Consider the following 23,874-nt stretch of genomic DNA (forward strand, 5'->3'; position numbering starts at 1 on the left):
AGGAAGCCCAAGCCATCGGAGAAGCTGTGAGACATTGGAGGCATTACCTGGCCGGCAGGCGATTCACTCTCCTCACTGACCAACGGTCGGTTGCTTTCATGTTCAATAACACACAGCGGGGCATGATCAAGAATCATAAGATTCTGAGGTGGAGGATCGAGCTATCCACCTACAGCTATGATATCTTGTATCGACCCAGGAAGCTCAACGAGCCCCCAGATGTCCTCTCCCGCGGTACATGTGCCAGCGCACAAGTAGACCGACTCCAGACCCTCCACAACAACCTCTGTCACCCAGGGCTCACCAGTTTTTCCAATTCATCAAGGCTCGCAACCTGCCTTACTCCATCGAGGAAGTCAGGTCGGGACCAGGGACTGGCAGGTCTGCGCGGAGTGCAAACCGCACTTCGATTGGCCAGGCAGAGCACATCTGGTAAAGGCCCCCCGCCGCTTTGAGTGCCTCAGCATGGACTTCAAAGGGCCCCTCCCCTCCACTGACCGTAACGTGTACTTCCTCAATATCGTTGACGAGTACTCAAGATTCCCCTTCACCATCCCCTGCTCTGACATGACCTTTGCCTCCGTTATCAAGGCCTTGCACAGCCTTTTCACCCTGTTCGGGTTCCCCGCCTACATCCACAGTGATCGGGGCTCCTCCTTTATGAGTCACGAGTTGCGTCAGTTCCTGCTCAGCAAAGCCATCGCCTCCAGCAGGACGACCAGCTATAACCCCCGGGGAAACGGACAGGTAGAGAGGGAGAACGCGACGGTCTGGAAGGCCGTCCTTCTGGCCCTACGGTCGAAAAGTCTCCCAGTCTCCCACTGGCAGGAGGTCCTCCCCGATGCTCCATGGTCGCTCCACTGTACAGCCACTAACGAGACTCCTCATGAACGTATGTTTGCCTTCCCCAGGAAATCCACGTCCAGGGTCTCGCTTCCGTCCTGGCTGACAGTCCCGGGGCCCGTCCTTCTCCGGAGCCATAAAACCGACCCCTCATCGAGAAGGTCCTGCTGCTCCACGCAAACCCCTGTTAGGGGTTTTCTATAGGCCTCCGAAAAGTTCCAGAGATGTAGAGGAAAGGATTGCAAAGATGATTCTGGATAGGAGCGAAAGTAACAGGGTAGTTGTTATGGGGGACTTTAACTTTCCAAATACTTTCCAAGACTGGAAACGCTATAGTTCGAGTACTTTAGATGGGTCCGATTTTGTCCAATGTGTGCAGGAGTGTTTCCTGATGCAATATGTAGATAGGCCAACGAGAGGCGAGGCCGTATTGGATTTGGTACTGGGTAATGAACCAGGTCAGGTGTTAGATTTGGAGGTAGGTGAGCACTTTGGTAATAGTGACCACAATTGGATTACCTTTACTTTAGTGATGGAAAGGGATAGGTGTATACCACAGGGCAAGAGTTATATCTGGGGGAAAGGCAATTATGATGCGATGAGGCAAGACTTAGGATGCATTGGATGGAGAGGAAAACTGCAGGGGATGGGCACAATGGAAATATGGAGCTTGTTCAAGGAACAGCTACCGCGTGTCCTTGATAAGTATGTACCTGTCAGGCAAGCAGGATGCGGTCGAGCGAGGGAACCATGGTTTACGAAGTAAGAAGTCTTACAACACCAGGTTAAAGGTTCAACAGATTTGTTTCAAACACTAGCTTTCGGAGCACTGCTCCTTCCTCAGGTGAATTCACCTGAGGAAGGAGCAGTGCTCCGAAAACTAGTGTTTGAAGCAAACCTGTTGGACTTTAAGCTGGTGTTGTAAGACTTCTTACTATGCTCACCCCAGTCCAACGCGGCATCTCCACATCATGATTTACTAAAGCAGTTGAAACACTTGTCAAGAGGAAGAAGGAGGCTTATGTAAAGATGAGACGTGAAGGTTCAGTTAGGGCGCTCAAGAGTTACAAGTTAGCTAGGAAGGACCTAAAGAGAGAGCTAAGAAAAGCCAGGAGGGACATGAGAAGTCTTTGGCAGGTAGGATCAAGGATAACCTTAAAGCTTTCCATAGATATGTCAGGAATAAAAGAATGAATAGGGTAAAAGTAGGGCCAGTCAAGGACAATAGTGGGAAGTTGTGCGTGGAGTCCGAGGAGATAGGAGAGGTGCTAAATGAATATTTTTTGTCAGTATTCACACAGGAAAAGGACAACTTTGTCGAGGAGAATACTGAGATACAGGCTACTAGACTAGAAGGGCTTGAGGTTCATAAGGAGGAGGTGTTAGCAATTCTGGAAAGTGTGAAAATAGATAAGTCCCCTGGGCCGGATGGGATTTATCCTAGCATTCTCTGGGAAGCTACGGAGGAGATTGCTGAGCCTTTGGCTTTGATCTTTAAGTCATCTTTGCCTACAGGAATAGTGCAAGACTGGAGGAGAGCAAATGTTGTCCCCTTGTTCAAGAAGGGGAGTAGAGACAACCCCGGTAACTATAGACCAGTGAGCCTTACTTCTGTTGTGGGCAAAGTCTTGGAAAGGTTTATAAGAGATAGGATGTATAATCATCTGGAAAGGAATAATTTGATTATGGATAGTCAACACGGTCTTGTGAAGGGTAGGTCATGCCTCACAAACCTTATTGAGTTCTTTGAGGTAAAGCAGTTGATGTGGTGTATATGGATTTCAGTAAAGCGTTTGATAAGGTTCCCCACGGTAGGCTATTGCAAAAAATACAGAGGCATGGGGTTCAGGGTGATTTAGCAGTTTGGATCAGAAATTGGCTAGCTGGAAGAAGACAAAGGGTGGTGGTTGATGGCAAATGTTCAGACTGGAGTCCAGTTACTAGTGGTGTACCACAAGGATCTGTTTTGGGGCCACTGCTGTTTGTCATTTTTATAAATGACCTGGAGGAGGGGGTAGAAGGATGGGTGAGTAAATTTGCAGATGACACTAAAGTCGGTGGAGTTGTGGACAGTGCGGAAGGATGTTACAAGTTACAGAGGGACATAGATAAGCTGCAGAGCTGGGCTGAGAGGTGGCAAATGGAGTTTAATGCAGAAAAGTGTGAGGTGATTCATTTCAGAAGGAATAACAGGAAGACAGAGTACTGGGCTAATGGTAAGATTCTTGGCAGTGTGGATGAACAGAGAGATCTCGGTGTCCATGTACCTAGATTCTTGAAAGTTGCCACCCAGGTTGAGAGGGTTGTTCAGAAGGCGGACGGTGTGTTAGCTTTTATTGGTAGAGGGATTGAGTTTCGGAGCCATGAGGTCATGTTGCAGCTGGACAAAACTCCGGTGCGGCCGCATTTGGAGTATTGCGTGCAATTCTGGTCGCCGCATTATAGGCAGGATGTGGAAGCATTGGAAAGGGCGCAGAGGAGATTTACCAGAATGTTGCCTGGTATGGAGGGAAGATCTTATGAGGGAAGGCTGAGGGACTTGAGGCTATTTTCGTTAGAGAGAAGGTTAAGAGGTGACTTAATTGAGGCATTCAAGATGATCAGAGGATTAGATAGGGTGGACAGCGAGAGCCTTTTTCCTCGGATGGTGATGTCTAGCACGAGGGGACATAGCTTTAAATCGAGGGTAGATAGATATAGGACAGATGTCAGAGGTAGGTTCTTTACTCAAAGAGTAGTAAGCGCAACAGTAGTGGACTCGCCAACATTAAGGGCATTCAAATAGACATTGGATAGACATCTGGACGATAAGGGAATAGTGTAGATGGGCTTTAGAGTGGTTTCACAGGTTGGCACAACATCGAGGGCCGAAGGGCCTGTACTGCACTGTAATGTTCTATGTTCTATGGTCTATGCCTACGTGGCACACCAGGACGGGCGGTAGGACATGGTCTGCCTTCGGGATTTGGCACCTGCAGGTTCCCCAGCGACCATCACAACCAGCCCTACACCGTCTTCCCCCACCCTTGCCCACCTCCCTCATGAACTAATGCCCACATGCCCACCAGCGACAAGCACCACTACCTCCGCCCACACCCCTTCGCCAACTCAACATCTGGGTGAAGAAGACAGCACGCTCCCGGACATGCAGGTCTCGACGCCGGCACCCACACCACAGTCGAGACTGAGGCGATCACAGCGGAAGGTCAAAACCCCCCAACAGACTTGACCTTTAAGACCACTTCACCCCCGCCGGACTCTTTTTTTAAACAGGGAGTGAATGTGGTAAACCACGTCATTCCATTATATGTATTGTATTGTATTGTGCATGCCTTGGCTTGTCCAGGCTGGCTCTGCCTGTGGCTCCTCCCCTTAGGTTTCTGTATAAAGGTGGCACGTCTCCGCCTACAGACCCACAGGTAGGAGGCTTGCTGTTTAGTGTATTAAAGCCTTAGTTACGTTCATCACTCGTTGTGTGTTATTGATGGTGTATCAATGTGGTAAACCACTGTATTGTATTGTACTTTTGTATTGTTACATGCTTGGGCTTGTCCCTGCTGGCTCCTTCTCCCCTTGGGCTCAGTATAAAGGTGGCTAGTATCCGCCGCTGCCTCAGTTCGGGACCCGAGACCAGGAGGCTTTCTATTTAGTTTATTAAAGCCTCAGTTACATTCACCACTCGTCGTGTGTTCATCGATGGCATATCAGAGAGAGAGAGCGTGGCAGCAGAGAGGGAGTGTGGTGGCAAGAGAAAATGTTGGGGGGGAGAGAGAGTGAGGGGAGAGTGGGAAAGGTAGAGAGAGTGTGGGAAGAGGGGGAGAGTGTGTGGAAGAGACAGAATATGGGAGAGAGAATGCATAGTGAAAGAGAGAGAGTGTGGCCTGGGAGGGTAAGGTGGAAGAGAGCGATGCTCCACCCCCTCCAAAACGGCGACATCGGTGAGTACGCCGCACGCTGTCGGGACGGCCTCAGCACGTCACCTGAAGGCCCTCCCCCGATGCTCCGCCCCTGACGGGCCGCCTTTCCGACGGCACGGGAACACGTGTGCTCTGAGTTTTCGTCAACCTCACATGGCGGCTGTGAACTGGGTCCAGCGCCGCCGCTGTCAGTGAGGGAGGAGCTGTTCCACTGGCCGGGGTGGGGGGGGGGGGACTTCGACGGGGGCTGGGGGAACTGGTGAGGGGTGGTCTGGTTCTGGCAAGGGGGGGGTTACAGGGGGCACTATCTGGCAGGCCGGGTCCATACGGGCCGGGACACTGTTGTACGGCGCGACCTCTGCAGGTCGTCGCCGTGCGCATGCGCGGCCACAGGACTCGGCAATTCTCCAGCCGTGTCTGTTGGGAACGCCGGGGGGTTTTACATTGATAGCCTCCCACTGGGGGAAGCATACCGGTGCAGGGGCAGAGCCGTCTATTTCATCATAAAACTGTACACTTCCTCCGGACATAGCCTCAAAATCGGAGAAACCAGCCCGTAGTCTCAGAAACGGAAAATCCCACCTCTGATATTCACGACAAAAAACTCTTTGATTAATTAAATTAACAGATGGCGTTCAAAAAATTGTCTCAACTAAACTAACAGCATGATGGTGAGTCACGTAGACTGACCACCCATGGATTAATGTGACCAAAACCAAGGGCTTTTTAAGGTATCCCGTTTATAGAGCTGTTTGATGCCATTTTTCATATGGTACTCCAAATACTTAATAAGTCCAGTTCAACCATTTTTTTTACTCTGCCAAGTTGAGATTTGTATAGATAAAGCCCAAGATGAGTTGACAACAGGGAAGCTGAAGGCAGCGTGAATGTAGAAAGTTGTTCAGGTTAGTGGTGTGATGTCTGAAAGAATATGCATCAGAATATATCTTATTTATTCTTTATTAAACGTAAAAAAAATTCAAAAGCTTGGAATTCAACATTTTTCATCGCAAGAATGTGCTAAGGATAAAACATTGCTTAAAAATACCGCTTTTGATTCTATTATTATTTAAACTTCGGTTTATCAGATGAAAGCCCTATGAAAGTGATACATTCAAAAATTCGATTCATTGCAATCTGCACAAGATTACTAGTCACGTAAGTACACATTTTACACGAGGTATACTCACAGCTTTTCTGTTTCCAAACAAAAATATTTACCAACATAACAAGATCAATGGTTGCAATTCATTGCTAATATTTAAGTACATCGAAAAAAATACAGTCATGGGCTCCAAATCGCACCAACCCACCCTTAAAAAAGTCAGATGTCGATAGTCATTTGGTCTTAAAAAAAGAACATTAAATCACCACAGAAACAAAGAATGAAAAATAATAATTTTTGGTCTCAGTTTATTATAATAGCACTTAACTGTTGTGCTTTGGGATTTACAAATTGCTGAGCATGCACTTTAAACAAAAGACAGATGTTATTGTATTTCGGTGCTCCAGAATGGAATGATACGGAACAGACGAAAAACGGGGCTGTCACTCAATCAATACCTCGGCACTGTTTAGAGGCTGGAGAAGGTACCCGGTACCAGAGACCCTCAATGAGCGTGTTCCCTCCAAAATAAAGTACTTCAGAGAAAGATGTGGTAAAACGAACACCAAAATTAATGCGGTTATGAAGAGGTGTTACATAAAAAAATGGGAAAAGACACAGAGTAGGCATTTTTAAACAAAAGCGTAGATTGAATTCAAATTAAAGACTATCTTCAAGCTGACACTTCACCCTAGTGCACTGGTGCTGGCTCAGTTGAAGCACTGAAAAGACGACAACAACAAATGTCGATTAAGCAAAGTTTAAATGGACCCAATTTTAATTCTGTATTAGCAAAAGGGTTTTGTCAGGGACAAAAGTGGGCCCATAATATGCATTTGTGGTAGGAAGTAAAAACGGTCAGCCTGGATCCTGAACCAGGTCTTGATTATGAAATGGCCCAGGTGGGGATGAATAACGTTTTCTGATTCTTACATTCTAACAGTCCAACACTCTTATCAAGTCAGGAAGATCATCACAGCAGTAGAAAATTGACCCCATTCACAAAGCAGCATTAACTATGCCGTGAAGAATCTACTGCTTCACCAAGCTGGATCCAGTGTTAGAGGTTCAAAATTAAAAAGTCATAAAAATGCAAGTAATTTAAAACAAAAACTATCTATTCTACACATCAATTTTTTTTAAAAAGGAGGTTAATATCTCTTTATACAGAAGCTAAAGGAAAGTCATCCAAACGCATTGAGCTTTTGTCTGTTAATTTTGAAAATAATTTTGAGATTTCTTATGTTTACAGGCAATTAATTTAAGGTACACATCAGAAAGTATATATGATTGAAGTTGCCGAGTAGCTCTGGAGTACAATACTTACAACTAGAATGTTCTAAGGTTAAGTTTGTCTGTGACTCATATCTGCTTGCTGAGTCAGTTCTCAGCCGGGCCTCTTCACAGAGCACCATACGGTAAATGACGCATTCTGCAGTCTAGTTCTGGAATGACACCTGTGCTTATTGCAGAGAGGTTTATGGCTAGTTCAGCCTATTCTTCCAATTACAGAAAGATCAGTAATGATGAATGGCCAGTGAGGAGGAGTGGAAAACCTCTCATGATAACAGAGGAAGCTATGTAAATGCATTGGATAAAGACTTTTGGCAACATGGTTATAGCAATGCTGCAAAGCAAAATTTTTCTAGCAGTAAATACCTAAAAATATTCATCTCTTTTGAAAAAAAAACACTTTGTTAAGTATAAGGCAAATCTGGTTCTTAAAAATAGAAGTTGCATCTTAAGATGCTTGCTGCCAATTTCAGACACTATACACAGGAATGGCATTAACAAGAATAATGTATACATTTTAAAATTACAGGTAATCATAATGCAGCTTTCTACATACAGTCCCAATAGTAATCTTTCTAAGTTAAGATTCTACTTAGGCAGGATCATTCATGAAAGGGAAATTGTGTTTGACAAATCTGTGAGTGTTTTTTTGCAGATGTAACAAGGTAGATAAAGAGGAACTAGTGCACGTACCCTCTTTAGATTTTCAAAAGGCATTCAACAAAGAGCAACACAAAAGGTTGTCACCTGAGATAAAGAGTCATGGCACTTGTAATTACATAATACCATTAGTTGAGGATTGGTTAAAAGACAGGAAGCAGAGAGTAGAACAAAAGGGTCATTTACAGGTTGGTAGGCTAATTTAGTGGATTGCCAAACAAGTCAGGGCTAGGTTCTCAGCTATTTATAATCTATATTAATCACTTAGATGAACGGACTGAGTATAATGCATCTGAGCTTGCTGAAAAGCTAATTGGGAAAGGAAGCTGTGAGGATGACACACGGAGGAAAATATAGCCTAAAAGAACAAGTAGATTTGAGTTGTCTGGAAGGTTAATGTGTTAAAAATCTGAATTTGGACCATAACCCAGCTCCAACCTGACCACTTCCAGATTTAACAGAGACTGGATGAGAAGCCAACTTGCTTCTACGAATTGGGTAGACAAGGTAAATACGATAATGAGGCTGTGTGTCTCATATTTATTGATACTATGGGTGAGATCTTCTGGCTGTTCAAGCTGGCGTGATCCTCCGGTCCCGCTGACAGCGCACCCCCGCCACGTGTTTCCTGGCGGCGTGGGTTGGATTCAATGGGAAATCCAGATCCCTCCACCAGCCAATGGGCGGGCTCCCTCCTGTGGCTGAGAAACATGCCACGGGGAGGCCAGAGAATCTCGCCCTATATATTATTTTAACTTGATTTTTAGCCATTTACATGGAGATGAGGTAAGTTCCTGCGAGATTCATTGTATGTATCTCAACAATGCCTTGCAACTGGACACGTTCCCTGACCTTTCGATTTCCTGTGAATTCTCTGCTGGAGGCATCCAGTCTCACGCCCACCCTAAGGCCTCAGATCATCACCGCAAACCTCTCTGGCTAGGTCCCAGCTCCCATCGCAATCCAAACACTCTGATAGCTCCCCAAGTTGCCGCCCCCCCCCCCCCCCCCCCCCACTCCCCCAAAGGCCTCCAATTCCCAAACCCCTCCCAAAGGTCTCCAATTTCCCCTCCTCAAATTACCGGCTTCCAATACTTTGCCTCAGAATTGGACTCCTTCCACACCCAGGCCTACTTGATCCTTTTGTCTCCTCTCCCGTGTTGCACATTCAACTGGAAGTCAAGCCTGTCAATCAGCCTGACTTCCATACTGTGGATTGACAATTCCTCATGGTGTGGGGGAACCCTGACATCCAGGTTTCTTGTGTGCGACTGAGCTCCCCGCTCCCAGAGGGTCAGAAGGTGATAACTCCCCCCACCCCCCAGACATCTGCAAAGGGATTGACAGGTTTAGTGAATGGGTAAGAAACTGGCAGATGGACGATAATGTGAAATTATTCACTATGATGGGAAAAATGTAAAAAAACAGAATATTTTTTAAATGGTGAGAAACTACTAAATTACGTTCAGACTGATTTGTGTGTCCTTGTACACAGAGCACAGAAAGTTAACTTGCAGGTACAGGAGGTAATTAGAAAGACAAATGGAAGTTGTGCTGCAGTTGTACCATATTTTATCAATATCACACCTGGAATACTATGTGCCCCTTTGGTCTTAGTGCCAATGAAAGAATATACTTGCCTTGGATGCTATACAGCCAAAGTTCACTAGATTGATTTCTGGGATGAGGAGCGATTGATGAAAATGGGCCTGCAGTCTCTGGCATTTAGAAGAATGAGAGGTGATATAATTGGGAGATACAATAATCTGAGAGGGCTTGACAGGGAGGGTGGGTGCAGAAAGGCTGTTTCCCCTGGCTAAATTATGGGACATACTTTCAGGTTGGGGGTCATTATTTCAGTACAAATGTGGATGATTTATCACAGCTTCCTTCTGGGCTCTTCAGCATCACAGGTGCCAGCCTTCACCCAACTCAGTTCACTCCATGTGATATCACAAAATGGCTGAAGGCGCTGGATACAGCAAAGGCATTTGGGCTGTGATATCCCGGTTGTAAAACGTCCTCTCTTTTGTCCATAATCTGAACATGAGAAGAAATCTCTTCACACTCAGAGGATGTGAAACTTTGGAACTCTCTACTCCAGAGAGTTGTGGATGCTCAGTTAGTGAGTATTTTCCAGTGGGAGATCATTGGATTTTTGGGCTCTGAGGGGATCAAGGGATATGGAGATTGGTGGGAAGGCGAAGTTGAGGTTGAAGATCAGACATGATCCTGCAGAAAGGCAGAGCTTATCAAATGTGGTAGGAAGTCATAAGTGCCAACTAATGCAGAAAATAAAATGGGAAAAATAATAGGAATCTCTACTGTTACATTGCGGTTTAAACATTGCGGGTGAAGGTCACTGTTCTATTATATCATCAGTTGGAGTCCTAATGAAGAGGACATTTCTTGAGACGTCAGGTGCTCAACCAGCATATTCACAGTTTTATCACCTATCCCTGACAGTATGGCAATCTTATTTTACCAGTATCAATTATTTTGTATTTAATAAACATAACTTTGCTAAATTGGATGGAGCCAGATACCGCTACCCGAAAATGCACTTGATTGAATGGTAGAATGAAAGTAAGATGTGAAAGAAGAGAGAGCTGATCAGCTTAACTTCCTTTTGGTGGTTCTCAGTTAAAATTGTTCTTTAAAGATTACAATTAAATGTGATTTCCCCTTTCAAAATAGACACAATTAAAATATATTTCCCTTCTAATTATCAAGTGGCAAGTGTAACACAGCCATGACTTTGGTCCCTGAACATTTAAAATGTGGACAGTCCTAAAGACTCCAAGAAGCTAGGAATGCAGTTAATTAGTTCAAACATTAGTTGTTATATTAAATTCTAAGCCGAAAATGCTGAATGTGCTTCTGAACATTATATCAGATTCACAACGTATGCTTTACCTACAAACAAAACAAAGCAATAAGGTATTGTAAGCTAGCACCTAAATTATTAAATCCTTGCATTTGGAATTTTGGGCATAAAATGCAGTACATGATACGAGAGACCGAAAGCAAGGCATCATCGATTTTTATAATTCAGTAAATCTATTTTTGACTCCCTCACATTTGCATCAGTGATTTGCATTAAATGATTAGCCAGTTGGCTAAACAAAAATTTACTTTCAATAGTGGTGCAGGAATCAGATGAAGTGAAGTAAATTTCCATTGGAAGTCCAGACCTGCAACCCAACGGCTAAAGGGCAAGGTTTTAAGGCATATTAAAACAAAACAGCAAGACTAAAAAAATCCTGAGATATCTGTCAGTTGTTGGGCTGCAGCTGCAACATCCCAACTATCTCCGCACAGCAATCTCTTCAGCATTCACCAAAGCATTCTTCTTCCTGTAATGTGCCAGCAGATCCTTCCAGGGATCACTGCAGTGTAGTAAATGCTCATTTCCTAGAGTAACAGGAAAAGGTAAGATAAATACTGAGTTAAGTGATTGAGTCATGCGGTACACTGTAATCTCTCCAATCCAGAATGCTTTGGACCGAGTTCTGTGTTTCAGAATTTTCTTGATTATACAATAGCGTTAGAATGCCTAACCACAAATGCGTGAATGGGAAAACACCACAGGTGGGACTCCTTGTTGGGGAGTCTTTATATTCTCCGGCCGGAGCTGAATTGCACTTTTTACGATCCCTTTGAGGACGTAAAGCAAGATGCAATTCCATATTCCTGGCCATGCAAATTTATGCATGGTGTGGAATACAAGGGATTCCCAGAGAATTCCGGTGTCGGACCACCATCTTGAGCGGATGGCCCACTATCCCCCCACCCCCAGCACTGCAAATCGGCCTCAACACCCCCCCCCCCCCGCCCCTCCAATCACTACACAGCAACCCCCCACCTCAGATTGCCAGTGTGCCCCCACCTCCAAGTACGGGGTGACCTGGCGCACCCCCCTGGGATCCCTGTAATAGGGGGATCCTCCCAGGGAGCCCTGTAATAGGGGGCACCCCACAGAGACCACCACCCCCCCCCGCCTAAAGGAATCCCCTCCACAGAACCCCCCCTCCATACACGGACCTTCCCCCCCCCCAACCGAAAAGGGACCCCTGCCTGGAAGCTAGAGGGCAATCCAGACAGGGGCTGTGGGAAACATTATAACTGTAATACTTACCTTGCAGCTCCATGTGTCCATTCCTCAAAGGAAAGCAGATGTGCCTGCACCTGGTTCCCACAGATACAATATCGGCAATCCATTCATAGATTTCCAGTACTGATCTGTGGCTGACAGCTTGTAAAAACAATCTGTAGCTTTGATCCTTTCGTAAGTGGTGAAACCCCAATGTTTGCAAATTCTGACCACCATCCAAGAGAGGTAAATGCAGTGAAATCACGTGCTTGAGTATTTGGAATGTACTTAGTGCTTGGAATGCACCGAATGGATCAAAGCTGCAGATGGTTTCCACAAGCCGTCAGTCACAGACCACTACTGAAAGCTCTGATTGGCTTGCAGATAATGGATCTGTTGGAACCAGGCACAGGTACAGCCATCATAGTGGTTCCCGGTGGTGGTGGGGAGGGGGGGGGTGGGGGTAGCATTAGAGGGGTCCCTTTGTGGGGGGGGTCCTCGTTTTACAGGGGTCCCTTCTGGGTGGAGGTGGGTCTGCTAGAGGAGATGTGGCCAGACAGTGTATTGTTGGGGGGGTGGCCCTTGGCTGGGCTTGGCTGGTCTCTATCAGCATGGCCTTGGCATGGTAGACCTCGTGGTGGGCCAAGGGAGGAGCTCCCCCCCCCCCCCCCACCCCCCCCCACCCCCACCCCCCCCCCCCCCCCCCCCCCGCCCCCCGACCACCACGAGGTTCACCACCTCAGGGCCACGCTGGTAAAAACCACAAGTAATCGCGCCCAAGTAATTCCCGTCCACGAGCACCGGAGAATCACGGGAGGCTGGAGCATAGGTCACCGGGTCGACTAAATAGATACGAATGGTGCATTAAGACCCATTTGCATTTATTTATAACCCCCGCCAGCACGCATTATGGATCTCGTTCACAGTGCCCGGCACCAACCTCAATTTTCATCCCATCGGGGAACCCATTCCGGGAGTCCCGGGGCAGAGATTCAAGTGTTGATGCCAGGACTGAATTGCGTGCGGTTTGCATACCTGTTGGGGGCTCTATGTGTGCAGCAGTTCACGACATGCTCATGGACCAGCACTCTGCCCACGTGAATCTAGTGTAATTTTCATTCCCCCCCAACCCCCGGCATCTCATACGCTGGGGCCGGCATTGGTGCTGGAGAGCTTGACAAGCTGGAACTGCTTATAAGCACTCCACTCCCCACACACTCTCATTTCAGCCATGAAGACAGGAGGGATCGCCCCGGACCTCAGGGCTCTTACCCCTGAGGGGCAGAGAGCACTGGGCTTAGGCGGGGAGGTGTAGGAGGGCGCCATCTCAGATGCGGAGATTGGCATGCAACAACCAAATGAGCTCCCAATGAAAAATGATGTCGATATAGCAAGTGAGTCACCTCTCTGCCCCAGACCACTCCTTCCCAAGATCTCACTGTCTCTTGTCTTTTGTCTTGCAGGATCACTATCAGACCATGCTCGTCTGTCTGGAGTACCTCGCCCTCAACCAGATCCCCAGCACAACCCGGAGCAGCATTCCGGGAAAGACACCGGACGGGATTCGAGTGGCTCAGTGTTGATGCCGTCATAAACGCTGGAGCGTTTTACAACGGCGTCATCTGGCCCCTAGGATCCGCAATCCTGCGCCGCACAGGGGGCCAGCATGGCACTGGAGAGCCTCACGCTGCTCCAGCTGCCGATACGGGCGTCGTGGCGGGCGGCGCAGGTCCGCTCATGCGCGCAACAGCCGGCACGAGTTTGCGCATGTGTGTGGGTTGCCTTCTCCACACCGGCTCCAACGCAACAAGGCGGAAAGCTACAGGGGTCCGGCGCGGAGGAACATAGGCCCCCACCGGGATAAGCCCGCCAGCCGATTGGTAGGCCCCGATTGCAGGCCAGGCCACCGTGGAGGCCCCCCCCCACTAGGCCGCCCCCCCGCATCATGAAAGCCGAGGTCCCGATGGGTAGGACCATACCAGAACGGCGCCGGCAGGACTCGGCCTATTCGGCGGGCACTCACCCCATCGCGTGGGAAGAATCGCCGGGGGTGGGGGCCGCATTGACTGGGCCCGAACCGGAGCCGCGCCGACGCCAATGGTGGCGATTCTCCGGTGACCGGAGAATCGGCGGAGCGCCGTCAGAGCGGCATCGCATGAATCGCACCCCCCCGCCAATTCTCCGACCCGGTGAATCCCGCTCACCAACTTTTCGTCCCTGCTGTTACCTGCACCCTCGCACAGACGATCACCTCAGTGGGGCAATTTAGAGTGAGGCTCCTGGGTCACCATCTGCTGCGCACGCCACACATGCTGCACATCAGGTGGAAGTCTGCACACCCGAGGGAGCAGACAGTGGGAGGGCTGTCCAATCCCGGGAAGCAGCTGTAGACTGGACAGATATCGCTTATCTGGAAAGCATGATCCCATCACTGGTGGAGATACAGATGCAAAGTCAGGATTTACAGAAGGGGTGTCAGCAACTTTCCAGCACCTGCTGGAGGAGTCCAACCACCTTTAGGTGCAGCAGATCGTGCCGACAATGTGTAGTTCCCAGGCCAACACTGAACAGGTAGTGTCCACGGTGAAAGTCTTGGGTCAAGAAGTCAGAGCCATGGGTCATGTCATCCAAGGTTTGGGACACACTGCAGTCGATGGTTGAGGCTCAGGATAGGGGAGCCCAGTCACAGGCAGCCATGTGCTGAATCCACATGGACATTGCTGTGGTACTCCAGAGCTTGGCGCAGTCAAAAAGGGTGATGGCTGAGAGCATCGAGAGCATTGCCCTGGCGCTGACTGACCTGGGCCAGTCACAGGTAGATGTATCAGAGTCCCAGAGGGATGTGGCACAGTCCCAGAGGGATATCGCACAGTGCCAGAGGGACATTACCAAGGCATTGAGGGTCATGACTCACTCGCTGAGGGACGTGGCGCAGCCTCAGTGCTCCATTATTGATGGCATTGAGACACTGGTTCAGATGAGGGTGGGCCTCCAGGACTGGCAGCACCAGGTGACAGTGGAACCCAATGAACTCACTCCGGCCTCATCTCCGCCCCATGGAGTAGACCAGAGTCCATCGAGCACCCCGAGGGAGGAGGAAGTGAAGTGGCCATATCGGTGCCTCCCACAGGCGAGGTGCTGAAATACCTCAGCGCTTCTAAATCCTTCCTACCTGACACTGGCGCATCTCATGCGTGGCACCTCTTCACCTGTGACACCCGAAAGTCAGCCGGGCATCATTGAGCAGGTTATAGCTGAGTAAATGCTGCTTTACAGCACTGTTCATGACACTTTTCATCACTTTGCTGATGAATGACAGTAGACTGATCAGGCACTAAGTGACCAGAGTGGACTCATCCTGCTCTTTGTGAATTGGACATACCTGGGCAACTTGCCATATTGTCGGGTTGATGCCAGGGTTGTGCCTCCGCTGGATCAGCTTGGCTAGGGGCACGACTTGTTCTGGAGTACAAGTCTTCAGTACCACAGCCGGAGTGTCAAGGCCTACAGCCTTTGCTGTACACAGTGCCCTTGGCCATTTCTTGCTGTCACATGGAGATAATTGAATTGGCTGAAGATTGGCACCTCAGTGGCTGGGGAGCACAGGAGGAGGCTGAGATGGATCAAGCACTTAGTACTTCAAGCTGAAGGTAGTTGCAAATGTTTCAGCCTTGTCTTTTGTATAATCATTGAGGATAATAATAATAAAAATCTTTATTGTCACAAGTAGGTTTACATTAATACTGCAAAGATCTTACTGTGAAAAGCCCCTAGTCGCCATATTCCAGCGCCTGTTTGGGTACACGGAGGGAGAATTCAACATGTCCACTTCACCCAACAGCGCTTCTTTCGGGACTTGTGGGAGGAAACCGGAGCACCCGGAGGAAACCCACGCAGACACGGGGAGAACATGCACAGACAGTGACCCTAGCTGGGAATCGAACCTGGGACCCTGGCACTGTGAAGCAACTATACTAGCCTCTGTGCTACCCTATGGGGATGTCTTTGCATCCTCATCTGTCCAATAGTTGTTTAATTGTCCACCATCATATATGTCTGGGTGTGGCAGAACTGCAGGGATTTGATCAGATTTGCTGGTTGTGGGATAGCTTAGGAAGTAATTAACAAAGTTGCCAAGATAAGTGCATTTACAGTGACTTTACATAACTTAACAATGTCGGAGTAAGTTTAGTGCAACAATACAATGGACTATTGCACAGTACTCAAGCAACAGTTAATTTACTTTCTAAATGCACTTGAATGCCTAGGTTTTACCAACACATGCATTGCTGCCATCATGATATATTTACCCTCTGACCCGTGAAACTTTGCAAGCAACCTGCCCTTCCAACAGAGATTGCTCTAACCTTTGGCCAGCTAATCATGGAGTGAGCCAGCGACTCGCCTGTTCTGGCAGCAGAGAATCCTCGACCTTCTTTAAACTGAAAGAGTGAGTGGCTCTCAAACAAGCGTCCCAATTCAGCTCACTGAGTTCAGGGTGGTACCGTTTTGGGAAGCCTAGGGGTTGCTAGTCGGGAACAAGGGAGTAAGGGAAGTGTGTGGCTGCAGTCCAGATTTAATTTGTGAAAACAAAACTGAACCGAGCCTCCTTGGCTCTTTTGCAAACAAAACTGGTCAGTGGGTACGCATTCCATACTTTAACCAGTGGCATCCTAAAATAGCAATCAGGATCCAACATATTTTAAAGGAGCCTAATTCATAGGAAAAAAGAGGCCGACCATCTAAAGTATTGGCTTTTTGGGGGATATCAACCAACCATTTTGAAGCTATTACTGAGGCAGTAATGCTGATTTTGGCAAGATAAAATCAAACCCAAGGCATTGCTCACACACTGCCAGTGGCCTTGTCGTGGGAGACCCTTGTTGTTGGAGCTGCACTCATCCAGGCATATGGAGCGTATTCCATCTCACTTCTGACTAGTGCCTTGTAGATTGTGGACAGGCTTTGGGGAGTCAGAAGGTGAGTTACCCTCCGCAGAATCCTCAGCCGTTGGCCTGCTCTTGTAGCCACAGTGTTTATATGGCTAGACCAGTTCAGTTCCTGGTCAATGTTAACCCCCAGGATGACGATAATGGGGGATTCAGCAATGGTAATGTCACTGAATGACAAGAGATTCTCCCTTTTTGGAGATGGTCATTGTCTGGCACTGTGTAGTGCAAATGTTACTTGCCAGTTATTAGTCCACATCCAAATAATGTCCAGGTATTGCTGCATATGGATACGGACTGCTTCAGTATCTGAATGGTGCTGAACATCTGTGAACATCCCCACTTTTGACCTTATAATGGAGGGAAGGACATTGGTGAAGCAGTGATGGCCTGGAACTGAGGTGATATATTCCAATGAAAAACCTCAACAGTGCACCTCCGAAGGATACTTAATTGTGTGCTACCTGCACAATTATTACTCTATCCTTGCTGGAGGAGGAGAAAGATCAAGGGAGACATGCCAAACATGTCAACTTACATATAGATACAAGTTAGGACTCAACCTTAGGCACTTCATATTGCCCCATGTGTAGCAGTGCTCAGACTCTGATTGTATCATCAACTACATTGCATCATACAGGTCAAATTACATTAAGCGTGCCGAATCTGGTTCCACCCATAGATGGCAGTAAGCATCTGATGAATGGGCTGCTGGGTTTCTAAAATCAGATGCTGACTAGCTGAATTTTGTTCGATTCATGTCAGCAATATGTTTACATTGTACTGGAAGAAGTATTTGCATTTTATCCAACCTAATGATCTATTTTCCACCTTCCCTATTTCTCAGAATGCATTTCTTTTTTTTTTAAATTTAGAGTACCCAAGAGTACCCAATTATTTTTTTTCCAATTAAGGGGCAATTTAGTGTGGCCAATCGACCTAACCTGCACATCTTTGGGTTGTGGGGGTGAAACCCGCGCAGACACGGGGAGAATATGCAAATTCCACACGGACAGTGACCCAAGGCCGGGATTCGAACCCGGGTCCTCAGCGCTGCAGTCCCAGTGCTAACCACTGCCCCACCATGCTGCCCTCAGAATGCATTTCTTTACAGTGAATCATGACAGAAGGCTAGAGGTGAGACTGGTGTGTTAGCATTGGATTGTTGCAATCAAGGTGACAATTTTCCATTGAAACAATGTAGGATTTCCACTGCATTTTACACAAATACACTTGTTAAGAATAAGTAAATGTTTTCTGTTCCTTTGTGTCTTCCTTTTCCATTAGTCCTCAGACATAGTCCAGACTTGCAAATCTGGAACACCACCAGTGACTACTGTAATGGTGATTAAAAATGTATGGGATGTGAATTACACTGGCAGGACTGGAACAATTACCCACCCCTTGTTGCTCTATCGGAATGGTGATGGTGCTTCCACAACAGTGTTACTAAGTAAATTCCAGGACTTTGACTCAGCATTGATAAAGGTTTTGTATCCCTTGTCCAACACTTCCAGCAGGCAATCAAGCACAAGACCCTAGAAGATGGTAGATGACTGGTTTGTTTGGCAGTTCTACTGGTCACCTCAGGCAAGCAAAGCGGCAGCTGCCAAACTGTTAAACATCCAGTCCAGAAAGACTTCAAGGTCAGTTGGTAAGTTCTGTGGTAAGGCAAGAATGGCCTAAGTCAGTGTCCCCTTAATAAGAGAACTAACCACTGTCACTAAGTTTGGGCTCTGCCAGGACCATTCATCTGCTGACCTTATTACGACCTTCGTCCTCTGGAAAGGAAGAGCAAAGCGACGATGAGCATGTGGAATGAGACGGATCCAGTCACAGCCAAACACGCCGGGTCGCTGAGGCACATGCCAAGCTACCCGCCGCTAAGCCAGTGGATGGAGCTCCTTAACCCAGGAACTCCTAAAGCACAGAGTGGCCATCAAACTGGAGATGATGGCAATGGTGAAGGTGGAGGTTGTGGACGCCCTTCAAGGTGGCGCTGGAAAAGATGGAACAATGGCTAGACGTGCAATATGTAACGATCAGGGAGTTGGAGAAAGCAGCAACAGATCAGAGTGACCAGATCGCCTCCTTGGAGACGGAGATGGCAAGGTTGGTGGCGACCCAAGGAACGCTTAAATGTAAGGTCGAGGATCAGGAGAACCAGTTGTGCTGCCAAAATCTCCACATTGTGGGCCGAGCAAAGGGTATCGATGGCAGGAACCCCACGGAGTACGTGGCCCGGATGCTGGGTAAGTTGGTTGGAGGATGAGAACTTCCCCAAACTCCCAGAGATAGACAGAGCCCACAGGCACATCAGCCGAGGCCCAAAATGCGATAGCAGGCACCGGCCATCAACGCAAAGCTTCACCGGTACCAGGACAGGGAGAAGGTCCTGAATTGGGTAAGGCACACACTGTCCTGTAGGTGGGAGGGACCTCGATCTGTGTGTACCCGGACATTGGGGCAGGCCTGGCCAAGTGCCGGGCGGAGTTCAATGCAGCCAAGGTGGCCCTGTGAAAAACAAGATGCGGTTTGGGATGCCATACCCGGCCAAGCTCTGGGTAATCTGCCAGAGAAAGGAATATTACTTCACCGCACCAGTCGAAGCTGATTAATTCTTGCACAGGGAAGGCTGGGAAGGCAGCAACAGTGAACACAAACTTTTTTAAAAAGGACAATTGCGCGGGAGAGAACTGCCTCATTTTCAGTCTGTCAGGAGTCCGAGGAAGGAGAGGGTGAGAGAGATAAGGTGCAGAAACGGGGGAAGAGAGGAAGGGGGAGGGAGAGGAACACAATAGGTTGGCCCTATTGGATAACTGTTAGACGAGGTACGCTTACCCTGTGGACGAGACTAAGAAAAAGTCGGAAGAAGAAGTAGGGAGGGAAATAGGGGGAGGGCTCTGGACCAAAGTACAGGACAAACTTCACCTCCACTTGTGCAGGGCTGAGCCTAACGCAACTAAAGCACCTAACCACAATGTATGCAAATTACTGTAAATGTTTTGGCCATGTCTGGCCATGTAAAGCTTGCAATATAAATAACACGAATAAAAAATATTTTTGAAAAGGTTACTGACTTAGTCCAAACATGAACAAATTTTGATCATGAGATAAAATGAGAGTGACATTAAGGCAGGATTTCGCCGAGCGTGGCACCAAGGAACCCTAACAAAACTGAAGTTGATGGGAATCGGGGGGTAGATTCTCCACTGGTGGGAGCCATATCTGGTACAAAGGAAGGTGGTTGTGGTTGTTGGAAGTCAATCATCTCAGTTCCAGGACATCACTGCAGGAATTCTTCAAGGTGCATGTCCTAGCTCTAACCATTTTCTGATGCTTCATCAATGACCGTCCCTCTATCATAAGGTCAAAAGTGTGAATGTTTACTGATGATTGCAAAATGTTCAGCACTATTCACAACTCCTCAGATATTGAATAGTTCATGCCCATATGCAGCAAGAACTGGACAACAGTCAGGTTTGGCCTGATAAGTGATAAGTGACAAATAACATTCATGCCACACAAGTGCCAGGCAATGACCAACACCAAAAAGAGAGGATTCAACCATCTCCCCATGGCATTCAGTGGCATTACCATCACTGAATCCCCCACTATCAACATCCTGTGCTTACCATTGACCAGAAACTAAACTTGACTAACTGTATAGATACTGTGGCTTCAGGAGCAGTTCAGAAGCTGAGAATTCTGTGGAGAATATCTCACCATCTGACTCCACCATCTACAACGCACAAGTCAGGAATGTGATGGAATTCTCTCCATTTGTGTGGATAAATGCAGCTCCAACAACACTCAAGAAGTTTGACACCATGCAGGACAAAACAGCCCATTTGATTGGCCACCACCATCAACATCTATTTCCTCCACCACTGATGCACAGTGGCAGCAAGCAGTGTGTACCTCTACAAGATGCACTAATGCAACTCACCCAGACCCCTTGAACAGCATCTTCCAAATGTGCAACCGCAACCAACTAGTAGGACAAGGGCAGCAAATGCATGGGGACATCACCATGTGCAAGTTCCCCTCCATCAACAGACCATTCCTTCACTGTCGCTGGATCAAAGTCCTGGGATTATTTCCTGACAGCACTGTAGGTGTTCCTACACCTATTGAACTGCAGGCAGCTAAGGATTTAGGGATGGGCAATAAATGCTGGCCGAGCCAGTGACACCCACATCCCATGAGAAAAGTAAAAGGTTTGGGCAGCATGGTGGTGCAGTGGTTAGCACTGCTGCCTCACGGTGCCGCGGTCCCAGGTTTGATCCCCGCTCTGGGTCACTGTCCATGCGGAGTTTGCACATTCTCCCCGTGTTTGCGTGGATTTCGCCCCCATAACCCAAAGATGTTCAGGGTAGGTGGATTGGCCATGCTAAATTAATGATAATAATAATCTTTATTGTCATAAGTAGTCTTACATTAACACTAAAATGAGGTTAATGTGAAAAGCCCCTAGTCGCCACATTCCGGCGCCTGTTCGGGTACACAGAGAGAGAATTCAGAATGTCCAAATTACCTAACAGCACACCTTTTGGGACCTGTGGGAGGAAACCGGAGCACCCGGAGGACACAGGGAGAACATGCAGACTCCACTCAGACAATGACCCAAGCTGGGAATCGAACATGGGACCCTGGAACTGTGAAGCAACAGTGCTAAATCGCCCCTTAATTGGAAAAAAGGAATTGGTACTCTAATTTTATTTAAAAAAAGAAAAGTAAAGAATTTTAAAGAACAAGTCCTACTACTAAAGATACACTGAAGTTAATTTGAAATTAGGCGGTAGTTGCTATAACTCATATTCTGGCTTTAAAATATCGCAGCTTAATAACTTTCATATGCCTATGTCTTATTAAATTATCAATCTGTCTGCCCTTTGTAATATTGGAGAAGCTATATGAGGACTTAAACAGAGAATATGGTATCCAGTTCATTTATCAAATATGTCACATTGTTACAACCCTCCACAAGACATGTAATTAAATTAGCCAGAAGTGACTTTGTTGAAACAAAGTCACGTTTTGTCTTTCTCTGATCAGATCATATTTGTTCAAGTGTTCACTCAGTCAATCTATCTTAATGGCAGATTAGATCAACTTCCTCATTGCTAACGGGCCCGTGATACCTGTTTGTGGTAACCCAAAGCTCTTGGAATAAAATGCAGTCTTGATTCATCAATAACGTTGGCTACAAATTCCTGCATTTGCTTGGGACTGAGTTATCACCAACAACATTTCTTTCCGCATGGACAATCTTTGTGATATGAGATTCTGCTCACCCAGGATACAGAGGCCTTCTTGAGCTCTTGTGAGTGCAACATTCACTTGGTTTGGATCAGTAACGAAACCCAGATATTTCTTCAGCCAGGCTTTGGAAGGCTGGTTGTCAATTTCTCTTCTTAAAAGGGAACGGACTGCAGAGAAAATGACATAACGCCATTCACTTCCTACAAGAAAATAAGACAAACATTCATGATCTTTCCATATATACATATTTTTGTCGCACTATATGCGCAGTTCAGCTGGATCTGCTTCATTGCCAGTGTTCTGAATCAAAAGTTCAACATTTCATCAGAAATGAATGAAGCTTAATCAAACTGCATGAATTCTGCTACTTTTTGAAGCATCCTTTCACTGGAGTAGTAATGGAACTGCCTCTGAGCTTCAGCTTTCCTGTTTCTCTTCCCACTCCTTTTCCCCCCGTTATTTTCCCCATCCCTATTTTCCCTGCATTTCAAGTAATTTTGTTCAAGATTTCGTACTCTGAAAACTACAGCTGCTTTGCTTCATTCACCGAGTGATGAATGTATGAGAAATGAACATTTTATGTTGTTTTTACATGTATAACTCTGGTTCACAATTAAGATGTCAACAATAGGGCTTGATGGGAAATTAAGATGTCAAGTGAAGTTCTGTGTAAGCTACAGTGAGCAAGTTGTTGTAACTATGTACAGGACTGACCTTCGGGGAGGAACGGGATGTACAATAACAGGATGCAGGTGCAAACAGGGGGCCTCATTCTTATCTTTTAATTTACGGTCCAAGGATATACCAGGAGCTAACAGAAACCACTAAGCAAGGGGGAAGAAAAATGAACATAACAAGTCCAAATAAGGAATCACTGATAAGGAAACTGCTCTTTACGTATATAAGTGAAGCTGTATGAATTCTTTGTGTCTGCCAGTGTTGATGGGCTGCACCCGCTCTTGCAAGATCGATTGAATAAAATATTTCTTCAGAATTTGGCTAAGTGTAAATTATTATTAAGTGAGCGGTATTTCTCACAATTGGGGGCTCGTTCCGGGATCATCTTCATTGATCAAGGGGGGCGGCTCAAGAGGAACCGAGAAGACACGTCCCGTTATTTAAACAGTCTCGTACTTCGTCTTGAGTAGTTACCCACGGTGAACTGAACACGTCCCTAGGGTAGTCATTCTGAAGAAGCAAATAACGGATTATAGTGGCAGGCACGCCGTGAAAGTGAAAGTCAGGCAACTCTGTGCATGGAGCAAGGTAAGAAAAGCGACTTTTAAGTATTACCTTGTTGACTTGAGTTCGTATCTAGACATCCGCAAGGGCGGATTGATGATATAAGGACTCTGGAGTTTATATCTAGACATCCGTATAAGTGAATGAGCGGATTGATGATATAAGTACTTTCAAGATTGTGATTGTTTTGACGGACCAGTCATAACTAGACACTTAACTTAGAAATAAGTGAAAGTTGATTACATTACAATGGGAAGTAAAAACTCGAAACAAGGAGACGTCGCTGATAAAAAAATCCCTAAGAATATCCCACCAGAAAGTCCAGTGGGTCGGATGTTAGTGAATTGGGATTTTGAGAGTTGTAAAAAAAATAAGGACAGGAAAAGAATGATAAAATTTTGTTGCTTTATATGGATAGAAGAAGCAATCCGTAAACCCTCAGTCTTTTGGCCGAAATACGGTTCGGACGAAGAATGGGTGTGCCAAATTTTGAATATATATATATGT

The 23,874-nt window shown here is 46.8% G+C and overlaps 1 protein-coding gene across 3 annotated transcripts in view; it reads right to left on the reverse strand.

Moving 5' to 3' along the window:
• Positions 1 to 8,843: 8,843 nt before the first annotated feature.
• Positions 8,844 to 23,874, reverse strand: part of helz2a (helicase with zinc finger 2a) — a 164,607-nt gene continuing 149,576 nt past the window's right edge. For all 3 annotated transcript variants that reach the window (XM_072514773.1, XM_072514772.1, XM_072514774.1), the window contains 2 exons: positions 22,158 to 22,325; positions 8,844 to 11,232 (listed from right to left, as the gene is read on the reverse strand). In XM_072514773.1, coding sequence (XP_072370874.1) covers positions 11,126 to 11,232; positions 22,158 to 22,325 — 275 coding nt within the window. In that variant the 3' untranslated portion in view covers positions 8,844 to 11,125. The remainder of the gene's footprint in view (positions 11,233 to 22,157; positions 22,326 to 23,874) is intronic.

The sequence above is a fragment of the Scyliorhinus torazame genome, chromosome 8, assembly GCF_047496885.1.
Source record: "Scyliorhinus torazame isolate Kashiwa2021f chromosome 8, sScyTor2.1, whole genome shotgun sequence".
Taxonomy (NCBI): domain Eukaryota; kingdom Metazoa; phylum Chordata; class Chondrichthyes; order Carcharhiniformes; family Scyliorhinidae; genus Scyliorhinus; species Scyliorhinus torazame.